Consider the following 16,469-nt stretch of genomic DNA (forward strand, 5'->3'; position numbering starts at 1 on the left):
ACTGCTGCCTTGCTGTTGGCCTGCTGCCTTGCTGAACTCTTGCCTGGCTGTAAAAGTGCTTTCCAAGGGCTTGGATAGAGCTTGCCTCCTGTTCCCTGAAGTCTCAGGACCAAAAAGACTTCTCTTTTTCACTTGGATGCTTCGTGCGCCGAACTTTTCAACGCACAGCTTGTTCTGCGGTGAGAAAAACGCTGCACACCGACGCTGATCGACGCGACGCCTTCGGGACAACCGGAACTTGGACGCACGGCCTCGCAAGGACAACGCTGCCCGACTTCCAAGGAGACGTGCAGCCAGAAAACAAGCAGGAGAATCCACGCACAGACCCGGGACATCTGGTAATCCCCGCGATCCACAGAAAGAGACTGTCTGCGCGCTGGAAACGACGCACGACTTCCCCGCGTGAAAAATAACGACGCAAGTCCCTGTGTGCTGGGGAGAAATCGGCGCACACACCATTTTTCCACGTATCTCTTCTTCTGCGGCCCTTTGCGGAGATTTTCCACCAGAAACCAGGTACTTTGTGCTTGAAAGAGACTTTTTTGCTTTTTAAAGACTTAAGACACTTTGGGGGTCATTCCGAGCCAAGCGGGAACCGCCAATTGGCCGCCCCGCGGTCAGAAGACCGCGGGGGCCATTCTGACTTTCCCGCTGGGCAGGCGGGTGCCCGCCAAGGCAGCACCCACCGGGCCAGCGGGAAAGGGCCTGCAACACTGAAGCAGGCTCCGAATGGACAGTGAAAAGCATACTGGGGCCCTGTTAGGGGGCCCCTGCACTGCCCATGCCAGTGGCATGGGCAGTGCAGGGGCCCCCAGGGGCCCCAGGACACCCGTTCCCACCATCCTGTTTCTGGCGGTGAAAACTGCTTGCAGCGCCGCCATGGAGGATTCGCCCAGCCGGGGCTGATCCGGCGGGAAACCGCCGGACCCGGTTTTCAGACCGCGGCTTTACAGCCACGGTCGGAATGGGCAATGAAGCACCGCCAGCCTGTTGGCGGTGCTTCAGTCGTTCGTGGCCGCCAGGGTCAGAATGACCCCCTTTATATCACTTCTTAGTGATATCTTTACAAATTCATATTGCAACTTTGATCGTTTTGACCTGCAAATTCCCAGATAAATATTATATTTTTTTCTAAACACTGTGTGGTGTATTTTTGTGGTGTTATATTATGGTGTTGTATGATTTATTGCACAAATGCTTTACACATTGCCTTCTAAGTTAAGCCTGACTGCTCGTGCAAAGCTACCAGAGGGTGGGCACAGGCTAATTTTGGATTGTGTGTGACTTACCCTGACTGGAGTGAGGGTTCTTGCTTGGACAGAGGGCAACCTGACTGCCAACCAAAAACCTAATTTCTAACACTGGGTAAATAATTATGCAGGAAGGCTTGAGAGCTATAGTTTTCATGTACTTCAGGGCACTGGCTAAACAAAGATGCCTGTGCTACTAACTGCCCTACAATGCATAGGTCCAATATGAGTATATAAGACTTGCATATGTGCTGTCTTCAGCAATACCAAACTTCTGTAATTTATTTGGAGATTTTGTTTTATCTTTTACCCTCCACCAGGGCCAGCTATAGTGCTAGTGGGGCCCAGTGCAACAATGCTGATTGGCACCCCAACTGACCACTTTTGCCACAGATTCCCTCACTTTAACATTGCCCTCAAGTCTCCATAGCCACTCTCTCTCAGATGCATTTAATATAGGTTTACTACTGACAGAGCACTTTCCATCACAAACACAGAGGCAAATTAATTATAAGTGTGGAAATTAGTGTATAGGAAAATGTACATAAGACAGGGGGCTACAAGGTGTAGGAGTCACGTCTTCCATGTTGGTAGGCAGTATAGTTTAAAGGTACTTGAGCTGGAGAAGCACAAACTCAGAATTTAAAAAATGACCATAGTTGGCGAATGGCTTTACTAACCAGAATTAATTTATTTGCCAAATGAACGATTTCTGCAACATTAGGATAATGAAAGACTGGGGAAAAAATCATAATTCTCTAACCTACCTTGCAGTTTCCACACAACGCCTTGATGACGTTTTCTAGTTCACTGTTCTATGTTAGGTTTTTAATTTATGAACTGCAAGTAACTAAAGGATATCGCCCAAAAAAAAGTTACCCACTGACCTAATTACATTATATGCACTTTGTGATCTGCATGAAACACGTTCTTTGCAGCAGGCATATTAACCCTCTGTCTTACCACATGATGAGTTAAAACTTCCACTAGACAAAATTCAATCTCTCTCCAAAGGGTTCATTAAACACCAGAGTTAGCTTGACATTTTAATTGTTAAAAATTGCTGGAGGCAAGGAACCCAGCAGCAAGTACTTTTGAAAACACATGGCCAGATTTATGAAAAGTGGCACATCATGTCATTATGTACTACTTTTCTTGTGCCCCCCTAATGCCGCCATGTGAGCGCCATATTTATGATACGGTGCACCATTGCGCATGTTAGGCAACTAACATGTAAAATGTTGACACTAATCCTGCAAAGTGAAAGGAGGCCCATTATAAACAATGGGAGCGTCATTTTAACACCTGCCTTGGGCTGGCTTTAAAAATTACGCTAAAGGGCAAATGGGCAAGGAAGGATCTTGTAAACAACTGACACTTCTCTTCAAAGTAGGCCTACTTCCAAGGCAGATAGGGGTATAAGAAGAGGACCTAAAACCCCTGAAAATCAGATTACTTCTGGAACAAAGAGGAACTTTTGCCCGGGAGAAAAGCTGGAGAAGCTAGAGGAGGAGTACTGCCCCCTTGCCTGTGACTGGGTTGGTCTGCATTAGCTGCTTCTGTATGAGAGAGGATAAAGACTGACTTTTGTGTGACTTCCCACTGGTGAAAAATCGCCATGGGCTTGAACTGAGCTTGCCTCCAGTTGTTGAAGTCTCAGGGACAACAAAGACTTCTCTCTGCCAGCACCTGGACTTTCTTCTGAGAGTCCTGCCTGCCAAGTGGTGCCATAACCTCTCTCTGGGCCCTTGAAAAGTGAAGCTGGTGGAAAGGGACAGAAATCCATGCAAAGACTACAGTGGGGGAAACTTTCGACACACCACCCGCAACACAGCTGATAAACGATGCTCCACCTGCATCGTGGCTGGAGAAATGATGCACAACACCTGCAGCAGCTGCTGTTAATGATGCAAGCCTCCACGCGGGTGGTTTCTTGACACTGTGTGACCGGATTTAAATGCAGCATGGCTGGGCGCGGAACATCAACGCAAAGCCTGCCCGGACCCGAGGTTCCTGTCCGGGATCGCATCGCTCTCTTGCTGGAGAGATGAAACGGCATACGCCAACCCGACCAGAGGGGGAACAACGCACAGTCTCATTTAAGTGAGAAATAGACACATTGTTGGCCTTTTACGGCACACACTCACCCGTGAGGCTTTATTTAGACACTACACAGGTACTTACCAGCATTCTCACTGTTTTATAAGGATTAAGACTCGTATTATTTTTTTAATTAATCTCTTGACTTGAATATGTTGGATTTTTGTCGTTTTGGTCTTGTTTTGTTTAGATAAATATTACCTATTTTTCTAAAACTGTGTTGTGTCATTTTGTAGTGTTTTCACTGGGTTACTGTGTGTGTGTTGGTACACATACTTTACACATTGCTTCTAAAGTTAAGCCTGCCTACTCGTGCCAAGGTACCAAGGTGGTGCCGGGGGGGGTGGGTGGTTAACTGAGGTTGATTCTCCTTTACCCAGACTAGAGTGAGGGTCCTTGCTTGGACAGGGGGTAACCTGACTGCCAACCAAAGACCCCATTTCTAACAATATGCATGATAAGGAGAGAAATAAAGTAAATAAAGGTGAGGTGGCTAAAACATAAGATGAGTAGAAGTAGAAAAAGGAGGATGTAGGTACAAAAATGAGAGAGAAATAGGACTGATTTTAGTGTGTGATGGAGAGATATAGGGAGATGAAAATGTTGAGAGAGGGAGAGAAGTACAGTACTCCAAGGTGTGAGGTAGAGAGAGAGGTAATGTAGGAAAGGTGGTGAATTAACGAAAGGTAAAGGCAGGGAAAAATAGATCTAGATAGAGAGACTTGAGAAACACAAAGAGGTGCATGGCACAGAAAGTGAAAAATGAAGATATACAAAAACCTGTCAGGTAAAGAGTAATGAGGAAGAGAGAAAGGTAGAGGGAGGTGAAAAGTAGAAAGAGAAACGTGCTGTAGAATGAATAGAGAAAGCAGAGAGATGTACATGAAATAATGAAAGAGAGGTGAGGTTTATACATAGGTGGTGAGTTGTGAGATTGAAAGAGAGGGCGAGATGGTGAGATAGATCTATAAAGAAAGAGGTTGATAGAGGTAAGTGTAGTGGGTGAATGAGAGAGAAAGAGGAAGCTTTAGAGAGTTAAAGGAGTTGATGATAGAAACAAAGAGGTAGCCATTGAGAAACAGAAGCAGACAGAAATATGTACAATATGTACAAAATTCAGAGAGGAGAAGGAAAGGGAACGGAGGAAAAAAGAGAGAACGAGGAACAGGCGTGGTGAGGTAGGTATCTAATTGTGATGTAAATGGATAAGTGAGGTAGTCAGCGATAAATCAGAAGATATAGAGATTAAGTAGCGAGAGAGCCATGGATAACTAAAAATGAGATTGAGAGGTAAGGGGGTGTGGTGTGGTACAGAAAGAGTTAAGAAAGAATTACAGAGAGTTAATGTGGTAGAGACTTGAAGAGATGTGTAAGAGAGAGGCAGAGAGATGAGGTATAGATGAGGTATATTGAAACAGATGGGGAGCTAAAGATGAAATAGGGAAATCTGAAATAGTGAGTGGGGATGGAGGTACAAGGAGAGAGATAGGGATATAGGTTAAGAGAAATGGCTGAAGGTAGAAGAGGTGAGGTGAAGTAAGTAGAGAGAAATAGCAGAAAGACTATTCTTCATTTTAAATGCCACCCACTTCCTGAGAATGTAACTATTTAGGCCTGGCATGTGAGGCATGCACATTAAGTGGCAGATTTATATTTATTTCAATGCAGGGCCACAACTAAAGTTGCTGCACTGAGGGTTGCATGGGGAAGAGAGCAGAGCCATATTTGTTATTAATGGCCTGCTGATGCTCACTACCCCTGTACTACTGCACAACTTTTGCATCATGGTGCAAAGACATGTGCTGTCTACCTTTTGGATGGTACTTGAAGCATACCTTTCCAGTACAAAATCCTGAGCCTAGAGATTCTTAAACATTCCACACTTTTTAATGTACTATACAGAGCAGCACACTTGCAATGTGTTCTATGTTAGGTCTATTTCAAGGAGGCTTTATTTTTTGGTGAAAAGGTTTGTCATCCTATATTAACAGATCGAGCTTTGCATGAGAAACTATTGGTCTGATTTAGATCTTTGCTAAGGGGAGTATTCTGATTTTAAATCAACCTGCTAATTATTTATATTAAGGGCATTATTCATTGTTTGGTGGGTAGAATATTCGTCACACACTTGATGGATGTCCCATCTGCCATATTAAAGGTGCACTATGGTCAGTCTCACTTGTTATACAGCAAATGTACATTTTCCATGTTTTGAATGGACTGCCCTGTCTGCCAAATTCTAAATATGGTCTTTAGAGAAGAGCAGCATTACAGTGTTTCAAAAACTACTTCTATCAAAACTTTATCAAATTCCATTTGCCAAGGATATTCCAAAATGTCAGATCCCTTAACTTTGGTGCTTCATTGTGGGTTTCAGCTTTTCCAAATTTGGAAGGAAGCAAAAGATTCAAGAACATTAAGTAAATATTTACTTCTCCAGACTAAGACATAGAACTGTTAGCCCATCTGACCTTAATAAGTAAACTTACAAGGGAACGGGAATAGGTTGTTGAACCATTTTGACTTGCAATTAAGATGATCTTACCATAACTCCGGTAGGCGCAAATCAAAGATCAGTAACTAATAGACCAGATCAATAATCACCAATAATCAATAACATCAATAAAGTCAGTAATTGTCACACACCATGACCTTTCAGCCATGAATAACCACACCTTTTAGTAAAAGATAGAACATTTATTTCCCTATATTAACAATGCTAAGGCCAAGGGTTTACATAGTTGCACAATGGTACCATTGCGCCACTTTATATACATGACGCAGGGTGAAGGCCTGTTTAGTGTTACCACAGTGTAAAAAAAATGATGCTACAGCTGCGCTAGCTGCCACAAGGGGCTTGTAAATATGCCACTTAGTTTCTTCTTCATCCCATGTACACTATCACTTCGTGGTGTGTGGACCAGTGATTTTTACTAGAATTGGCGTAATCTTTTTCTTTAGTTGGATTTAATTGATTTTTTTTTTTATTATACTGTAATAGTTTTATGAACTTGTCTAGTGTCTTTACTCCTAATTGCCTTATTTGAATAATTTGTTCTTGCCCTCTGCGCTTTAGAAAACCTTCCTAATAGAAATTTTCTATGAGAAATATATTTAGGGCTAAAACAAGGGAACCTTACGCTCTGGTTGGTTTACCTATACGACTATTCCTGGGAATCATTATGGAGGGGATGGCCACTAACTTATACACAGATTTTTGTCTTATCCACAGGTTATCAGGATTTTTTTTTACACATTTTCATGCCATTTTACTCACAAGAAAATCTTGCAAAATCCATTCTGGTATCCCTGCTTTGAGATATATTGAAAAACAATATTATATCAACTAGGTAAACACAGTAAAATGCATCATTTGGCTGAAGTTTTCCAAAGAGAGTTGAGAAACCGCTCAATACCCTTTTAGCAATAGCCCTCGCAATATTCATCTTCAGCTAGATGCTCTTAACATTACCTATTTTGGCTTATCTTTTGTTCAACTAACCTGGAAGAGAAATACAAATTGGTGGGTGACAGTTGTGCAATTTTGAATAGGCTAGTCATGGGGAAATACCCTAAAAATTTCACAAGATTATATGGAATTATGCAGGAAGAATAAGTCTAAATGTAGCGTTATTTTCTTACTCCAAAAATGAACCCTTGCATCCAAAATGGACATGAGAATGCAGTTTGCTCTAACTAATAGCGCTAAAGGCAAAGAACATGAATAGCAGTGTGTGCGCTGCTCGCACTCGCTAAATGTGCATTTCGGTTAGGATTTTCCCGCAATTCACTCCCGGACATCAGCCCTCATTTCTCAGTATACAATGTACCCTTGCACCCCAAATGGATGTGAGGATGCATTTTGGGCTAAGAAAGGAGCATTAAATGCAACAGAACATAAACAGCAGTGCAAGCAGTTTCTTGTGCTCATTAAATGTGCTCTTGTGGTATGATTTTTTTCTCCAAAGTTAGTATTCATTACTCGACTGGGGGTATTTCCATTATTATGAGTAAGTGTGGGTCAAGGAGTAATGCAGAATTAATGAAATTATTTCAACATAATTAAAATTTTACCAGATCTAGTACAAATCCCATTTTAGGAGTCTCCAAACTTCTATCGACTCCTACAATGGGATTCCGAATGGTTACCGATTCACAATTTGGAAGGAGTGTATTGAGGGTGTCCCTTTCAAATTGTGAATCAGTATCTTATGTATCAGTGGTTTACGACTTACCAGGCGCAGCTCCTCCTCTGATGTGAAGATGCATCGCCTGCCACCGCTAGCAGCAGCAGTTGCCAAACTTTTACAATAAAACAGTAATAAGCCATGTTTATTATAGTTTTATTGTAAAAGCGGTTGGGGCCACGGGTTGTGACGAGCACTCAGAGGGAGTGCACAGCAATCCCCCTCTGTGTGTATGTATGTTTGCCCAGCTGTCTCTGGTCGGCCAAACACACATGCGCACTAGGCTGTCTCCAGCCCGGCACTTCATTGCAGGGTTGGAGACAGCAGGCAGAGGCCTTAGGACTCTGTGCACTTTACCACTGCTAGGCAGTGCTAACATGTTTGTGCCTACTACCCTAAACATGGTTTGATTGGCTTCAACTTGATTTGAATATTTTACTTACTTATAAATCCATTGTAGAAAAGGATTACCACATACCCAGGGCCTGTAGACTAAATGCTACTAGTGGCCCTGAAGTACTTATTTTGTCATCCACTTAATTAGCACTTTAAAACATGTCAGAGACCATTGCAGCCTCAATGCAGTCTTAAACTGCCAATTTGACTTGGCAATATAAACCTCTTACCAAGACTTAACCCCCCATTTTATTGCATATAAGTCACCCCTAAGTTAGGCCTTGTGTAGCCCACAGGGCAGGGTGCATTGTAATTAAAAGGGTGGACATGTACTTTTATGTTTTACATATCCTGGTGGTGAAAAGCTACTAAGTTCATTTTTAATTACAATTTTCAAAATGCCACATAAATAATGATGGCATTATCCTGTCCTTGGCCCTTTTGGGCCCGCAGCTAATCTTGGGTCACATGATTGGGTGTAACTGACAGATTTTGTGAATTCCTCCCAGTCATACAATAGTGTGCCTAAATGGGCCCTATGCTGCCAGGATGGGGGTCAGGCAGACCAAAGACCCACTTGCATCTGAATAGTCTGTTCTCTGCCTTCACTCAAAGGATCTATCACCTCCACATTGTTAAAACAACCAGCTTGGGTCGAGGGCAGGAAAGTCAGTAAAATCTCTGCACTTCAAAGAAACTTTCTATAAGCATCTTACATCTTGCAGTGGAAGGCACCAGAATATATAATTAGAACCTTCAGATCAGCTTTTTGGTTCATTCCTTGACCTACAGAAGGACTCTCAGAGGACAGTCATGCTGCTGAGCCTTACATCTTCAACTGAACCCAGGCCTAATAGAGGGACGCCTAGAGCTAGTTTGCTGGCCTCCTTCTCAGAGCCACAGGGACACAAAAGGCTATCACCATGTTGAACTCACACGTAGAGTCAGTCTGAGTGAGTCCTGAACGCCCAAGTGATGTCCCACCAGTACTGGACCCTTGGTTGTGGTGCAACAGTTGCCCAGATGGCCAAATCCCAAAACCAAGAACTTAGATAATGTTTGGCCAAAATTTGCTCTGGAAACCAGAAGGAGACTGGGATCAACTTCTTTGCTTATCCACATGAGGTGCATCGGCAGTCAGATAGAATTTGCATGTTTGCCCGCTGCGTTCTCCTCCACAGCAGCAAATCCTTTTTAGAGGTCCTTTGCCAAAGGGATAGCCGAGGCCCGGGAACTGTCTTTTGCCACAGCCCTCTGCCTCATCCTGCTGGAGATGTCAACTTCCATAAAAATGAAAAATTCTGAATGTAGAAATGTTCCCTGCAACGTCAACCCAAGGCTGCCCAACTGCAATATTCCTTAGTTGGTCACTTCCTGTAGTCTTGCCCGCTTTCCATGACCAGAGTTAGCATAGCTGGCCCTCAACTTTTAACATCAGTATTTTCCTGGATCATTTATGTAAGGACAACAAACTACTGGAAGTTTTGATTCCACATGTGCACATCTTGAAACTTTTTTTTATAGTAAAGATGAATGTAAGCACTGATAAACTGAAAGTGGATTGTGTTTAGGAGTCATTGGCTCTCTTCTTCTCACAAATAAAACCCTTTTCAAAGGTGAAAGCCCATTGAAGTGAATCAAGAGTGTTCTGCCAAGGGAGAGAAAGGTTACTACCTTGATGTGAGCTGTGGCTGAGCTCCCACAAGGCCCACCCCATAGGAAAGAACCATTAAAAATGTTCAATGTTTGTAGGAAAGTACCATCTTTCTTGGCATGTTACCCCCTTTTTTACCTGTATGTCAGTATGTGTTTGCCTGTCTCACTGGGATCCTGCTGGTCAGGACCCCAGTGCTCATAGTTTATGGCCTAATGTGTGTGTCTGTATAGTGCTTAACTGTGTCACTGAGGCTCTGCTAATCAGAACCTCAGTGCTTATGCTCTCTCTGTTTTTACATTTGTCACTATAGGCTAGTGACTTCATTTACCAATTTCAATTGCCACACTGGAACCCCCCCCTTATAAGTCCCTAGTTTATGGTACCTAGGTACACAGGACATTGGGGTTCCAGGAGATCCTTATGGGCTGCAGCATTTCTTTTGCCACCCATAAGGAGCTCAGACAGACCCTTTCACAGGACTGCCACTGCAGCCTGAGTGAAATAATGCACACTCTATTTCACAGCCATTTTCACTACACTTAAGTAACTTATAAGTCACCTATATGTTTAACCTTCATTTAATGAAGGCTAAGTGCAAAGTTACTAAGTGTGAGCGCACCCTTGCACTAGCAAAGGTGCCCCCACATAGTTCAGGGCCAATTCCCACAACTTTGTGAGTGCTGGGATGCCATTACACGCGTGCACTACATATAGGTCAACACCTATATTTAGCTTCACAATGGTAACCCCGAAAATGGCCATGTAAGGTGTCTAAGATCATGGAATTGTCCCCCCATTCCAAATCTGGTATTGGGGAGCCAATTCCATGCATCCTGGGGGCTCCTCCATGGACCCCCAGTACTGCCAAACCAGCTCTCTGAGGCTTGCAATGCAGCTACAGCTGCTGCCACCTCACAGACAGGGTTCTGCCCTCCTGGGGTCGGAGCATCTCAGTCCCAGGAAGGCAGAACAAAGCTTTTCCTTTGGGAGCAGGGTGTTACACCCTCTCCCTTTTGAAATAGGTGTTACAGACTGGGGAGGGGTAGCCTCTCCCAATTTCTGTAAATGCTTTGAAGGGCACAGATGGTGCCCTCCCTGCATAAGCCAATCTACACAGGTTCAGGGACCCTTGTCCCTGCCCTGGCATGAAACTGGACAAAGGAAAGGGAAGTGATTACTCCCCTGTCCATCACCACCCTAGGGGTGGTGTCCAGAGCTCCTCCAGTGTGTCCCAGACTTCAGCCATCTTGCTTACCAAGGTGTGGGGACACTATGGAGGCCTCTGAGTGGCCAGTGCCAGCAGGTGATATCAGAGACCCTTACTGATGGATCCATACCTGATAAGGTAGCCAATCCTCCTCTCAGGGCTATTTAGGGTCTCTCTGTGGGTTTTCCATAGATTCTACTTGCAAGTTTCCAGCAGGAATCATCTGCAACTACTACTTCATCCTCTGACCTCAGATAAACCGACTGATCCAGGAACCGCTGTAACAGCAACACAGTATCCAGAAGGGCTACTTTTCCTCTGCAACTTCAACTCAAGCCAGCAACTGCAACAGTTTCCACAGAGTGCACACTCTGAGGACTCCCTGTCCCTGTCTTCATCCTGCACAAGAAGGACCAAGGAAATCTCCAGTGGAGTGACAGAGTCACTCTCCTGCTCCAGCAGGCACGTTCTAAGTCAACAACTGGTTCTCTTGAACTCCTCTTCTGGTGACGAGCATGCTCCAGGGAACACAGAGTGTGGACCCCATTGACACAGACTATCCTGAGGTCCTGCTGTCTCACTTTGGAGGAGGTAAGACCTTGCCTTCCCTGAGAATGACAGTACCCCTGTGTCCAGCATCTTCTTCACCTCCTGAGGGCTCTGTGCAATATTTGCAAAATTCCTTTGTGCACAGCCTGGCCCAGGTCCCCAGCACTCTATCCTGCGACACTTTACTCGCTGAGTTGACCTCAGGCAGCGTGGGACCTTCCTTTGTAGTGCTGCACCAACTGCATTTTGCACGTCCTTTGCCCCCGTGTCTGGGGACTCCCGTGCATGCTATCTGGTGTTCTCAGGGCTCTATAAAGTGCTCAGAGTCCCCTCTTCCCCCTCCCCCATCATTGAGGCCCCCAGGTCCCTCCTGGGTCCAGATATCACCAATTTGATGCACCTTCTTCTCGGTTGGCAGGGCTTCCTCTCCTTCCTGGTACTTCTCCCAGCTTCTGGACTTGGTCTCCTTCCTTTGCAGGTCTTCAGGTCCAGGAATCCACCATTTGTTGTTTGCAGTCTTGCTTGGTTCTTGCAATAACTCTAATCACGACTTGTAGTGTGTCCTTAGGAAACTTGCAGTACTTTACTCCTCCTTTTCTGAGTTCTGGGGTGGGGTAATCTAGTTACCTTTACTATATTCTTACTCTCCCAGCGATTCTCTACACAGTACACTTGTCTAGGGGGGAATTTGTGATTCGCTTTCCACTTTCTTAGTATATGGTTTGTGTTGCCCCGAGACCTATTTTCTCCCATTGCATTCTATAGCATTTCCTATTGTTTGCACTATGCTATGTCTAATTACTTACCTTATTTTGGTGTCTACTGTATATATTGTATATAATACTTACCTCCAGAAGGGGTATTGCCTCCAAGATATTTTTGGCCTTGTGTCACTGAAATAAACTACCTTTATTTTTGGTAACACTGAGTATTGTCTTTACTTCTGTATAAGTACTGTGCAACTATAAGTGGTATTGCAGGAGCTTTGCATATCTCCTAGCTCAGCCTAAGCTGCTCTGCTATAACTTCATCTATCAGCCTAAGCTGCTAGAACACTACTACATTTCCCTAATAAGGGATAACTGGACCTGGTGTAAGTACCCAAAGTACCCACTACAAACCAGGCCAGCCTCCTACAATGTTAACCTACAGGGAATGCAAATAATGAAAAGAATAATGTACTACATGCAACTCATGGACCAAATAACCCTCTGTGGCTGTGAGTGATCGGAGTATGGTAAAAGATAATGCTTCAATCTGCTCTTCTGTCTCAAGACATTCTTCATCCTCAAACCATGAGGCGGAAGTTCCAAAGGGGAAAACAGGCTTCACTAGCAGGTCCTGGGACCACCTTAGCCCTGGAGGGGAGCAGGAGACTAGTGCCACCATGCCCTAGATAAATATGTTAGACCAGGCAGACAGGAATGGGTCTGTAGTTGTGGTTTAACAGGTAAACTAGCCATTTGTGGTCAAATCTAACTAATCCTACAAAGAATTCACTCAAGGTTTTCCAGAAGGCGATCCAGTTTCTGTTCTGGGTGTGGTATTTTGGTCATGATACTTAAAAAGAGCTTTATATACAATCCTCTGTAATCGTTTCAGGGGCTTTCTATGTTTACTTTAATTATTAGTCAAGTATCATCAAGGTAGCTCTAGAAAACATTTTAAATTGCTTTTTTTTACATTCACTATTTAAAGAGTGTACTTATGAGGGGAACAAATACCAGCTATAGGAGATTTTTCTGATTTTTATACTAACCCGGATATCAAAATACTGGTCATGCTAGTACAGTAAAAACATCTGAGCCTGCATAGGAGCTCTCCTTTAGTGTGCTCACACTTACCCACGACCTCATGTAGAAGAAGGATCCACTGGATCTCCTCGTTCTGTTCTCTCGGCAGGGAAAGAGCTACAGACGTCTATTAAAAACGGAAGTCTTTCAGAGCAGTCCCCAGGAGTTTCTTAACATTATTGGGTGGTAAAAAGAGGTGCGAAATGTTTTCGTGGTCAGCCTGCAAACTTTTTTGAAGATCCCGATTTTTGCCCTGGCTTCTTTTGCTAAGCTTCCTGATTTTACTTAACTTTCTCAAATGCAAAGTTTTTTCAAAGTTTAGCAAAATAATTTTCACTCAGGAAGAAATCTACCAAGAGAAAAACGACAAGCAGAGCTAAATTTACGTTCATTAATTATATGTTTCATAATTTCTTGCGGAGAAACTGTTGCCTGAGAGTTTACATGAGTTTTCGCTCTGCACTTTCACATTGCTGTATGAACGGCATATATTTTTGTGAACTGCATAAGCACTGCTAGTGCTGCTCTTCTATGCCTGCAGGAGCCTCCCCTGGACCCACGCCCGGACTGTTTTTCCCATCGGGCATTTCCCTGTAGGGACTGGAGGCGTTGAAGGCTGTTTTTTTATGGGAAGGGGCCCCTGCTGGTGCTTATGTCACTTTCGTTATCTTCCCTACGTAATTATAGGAGACACCGGGGAGTTTCTAGAGGGAGGTACGGAGAGAGAGAGAGCTAGCGAGAGAGAGAGAGCTAGCTGCTTGGAACATTTTTCCCCAAACTGCGGTTTTTTTGTTGTTACCAGTCCAGGCTTACCTGGTCCTCACCATCCATGCCCCAAACTGACAGGGTGCTATAGTTGGACACGGTCAGTATTACTGTCAGTGAGGAGTTAGCCCTTCGGTGTTCCCCATACCCTCCAGTCCCCACTGCCTCAGGAGACATTGTAGGAGCCATCAATGGATGAACAGCAGAGTGACTATGCTATTATAAGTGGGTCTTTGGGGGCCACATTAGAATTTACAAAGGGAATTGGTAATTCTATGCCTGATTTCACTTGTAATTTATTATTTCACCCCGAAACCCCACCTGCCCTTAGCACGTGTAATCTGCCATTGAAAATTCAGGGAGCAGAGTTACTGTGGAATTCAAAATTCCGAGGGGGGCATTAACTCCTTCGAATGGCCCCAGTAGAATTAAAAAGACCCTCATACTGTGGGACACAGAGGTATATATTGCTAACTCATATTGAATTGTTTTACATTTGACTATGTGCATTTTGGGTCTCAACCATGAGACAGGCTACCACAGCTCATTAAAGTAGGCACTTTCATGTAAAGGAGAAACTCACACCAGCCACACTACGAAGAGCGCATGCTCGCAGGACGAATCAGACAGAAACTTCAAAGCCGTTTTGAAAGTCAGCATCCAAACTACAGAATACACTGTTATGTCATACCATTGTCAGACAATGTCGAAAACAAATGGTAATAGGATAACATAATAACATTATTCTTGTGCAATAAATTCTACTTAGTTTTCAGGTCTCGCCCCTCAGCATTTGGACAGATGGTCAGGCAAGAACATTGACACTCATGTGAATAGCACACGGTAGTAATAGACTTCTGCATCCAAGAAGCCAAAAGTAAAAAGACCAGTTGTCATCTTTGGGAAAGCTTTTGGATCACTTTCGACAAGGTAACATTTTGCCTTGATCGTGCATTGAAAGACCTCCTATTTCTAGTTAAAACTGTGTCTGGTGATATTATTTCGGTTTTTTCACATCATTTTTTATAATTGTTATCAAACTCATTATTTTTCATATTTATTTTTTCTGAATTGCAGAAAACATTGCATTTCTGATTAAAATTATTTGCAGATCATAAATGGTCAACATTAGCAATTAATAAATTGCCTCCTCACAGAGTATTTTTTTCTACTAATCATATTGGACTGAAAAGTGAAAAGTTGTGTGCAACGCATTGCTCCTATGAGAGAACCAATGAAGTAGGTTCTACAATATAAACATCTTCCTTACCTCCATTATATCCCATGGCTGTTCTCCACTCCTTGCTCTTTGCTTAAAAGTTCACTGAATGTATTTGCGACTGTGGGGCTGCAAGTGATGCAGGTTTAGTGAAGTGGTTTATATCACCATAGCAGAGCACTTCCCCTAACTTAATCATGTACATGCAAATGAGCAGGGCGGGTGGAATTCCATTTCCTGTCCAATTTTTTTCTGAGACCTCCACAGAAACACGCTCAATTATGAACACATACCATAAATGGCTTGTGACCAAGTTTTATTTAAAATAAGGCGTGTTATAGTACATCAAGCAAAAAGACGGTCTAGGAAAATTAAACATTTACTTCACCCATTCTATTACAAATATTTGTATCCTCCATATTCAAATTTTAACCAAAATCTGCCACCAGTTTAATTTATTTTTGGATTGGTAATTCTTCTACTTTTCGCCAGTAGCGGACATCTTCTCACAATCTGAATAGAAACATTCAGACTTCTAAACTTTGAAAAGTCTTTGCATAGTGTTATTTTAAAACCCAACTTAACAACAACAATTCGTTTTTTATTTAGTGCTTAATACAGCAGTCTTACTGTTTGGAAGCGCAGTAAATAACCTATTGCTATTGCCTAGTTACTGATATTTACTGGATTACCTGTGAGATACCACCTCTTAGCATACGGTTTCCACACAGATGTCAACAGTGAAGTACTTTACTGAATGAACCAACCGTTGAAGTGAGGTTCGCCATCGGGCGTCCTACCTTCTAAACAAGGGCAAAATCTGTTCCGATTTTTTTCATGAAATGTGAAGGAAGTCCCCACTTCATGCAAATTGAAACTGACACTAAGGCTGTCATTAGGAGTGAGGCGACCAGAATTCACTTACGGAAATCCACGCTGTTTAATCATAACTGGCTTGATGTCCTAGACTCTGTTTACCTATATTACACTGGTTGACAATTCAAGCTGGTAAAACGAACAAAGTTTTAGTTGCTACAAGAGCCAGCTCTCATTTGCCCCAACACACACCCTGACTTTGTTTTATAGCAATAAGAGAGCATTCAATGCTCCCCAATGCCTGAACTAATCTTTCCTGTCCCTCCTCTACTTTCACTACCCCTTTCGTTGACCTATCCTGTACAGATGCCCACTGCACAAATGTAGCACCTGCTCAGAGCAGGTACTAAAAATATGAGTCCGAAAGGTGAGGTTTTCAACTCCTATTAGGGCTATATGTGCGTGGAGACACCGTGGATCTGCTAAGGGTTGCGCAAGCCCTTGTTTGGTGCTGTATCTGCAGACCTTTA

At 43.3% G+C, this 16,469-nt stretch overlaps 1 protein-coding gene across 1 annotated transcript in view; it reads right to left on the minus strand.

Annotated features, from left to right (window-relative positions):
• The window catches only part of LOC138304018 (protein-glutamine gamma-glutamyltransferase E-like), a 289,413-nt gene extending 274,141 nt beyond the window's left edge, over positions 1-15,272 (minus strand). Inside the window, exon 1 of the mRNA XM_069243665.1 lies at positions 15,175-15,272. Coding sequence (XP_069099766.1) covers positions 15,175-15,190 — 16 coding nt within the window. The 5' untranslated portion in view covers positions 15,191-15,272. The remainder of the gene's footprint in view (positions 1-15,174) is intronic.
• Between the last annotated feature and the right edge of the window lie 1,197 nt (positions 15,273-16,469).

The sequence above is a fragment of the Pleurodeles waltl genome, chromosome 7 (genome assembly GCF_031143425.1).
Source record: "Pleurodeles waltl isolate 20211129_DDA chromosome 7, aPleWal1.hap1.20221129, whole genome shotgun sequence".
In the NCBI taxonomy this organism is placed as follows: Eukaryota; Metazoa; Chordata; class Amphibia; order Caudata; family Salamandridae; genus Pleurodeles; species Pleurodeles waltl.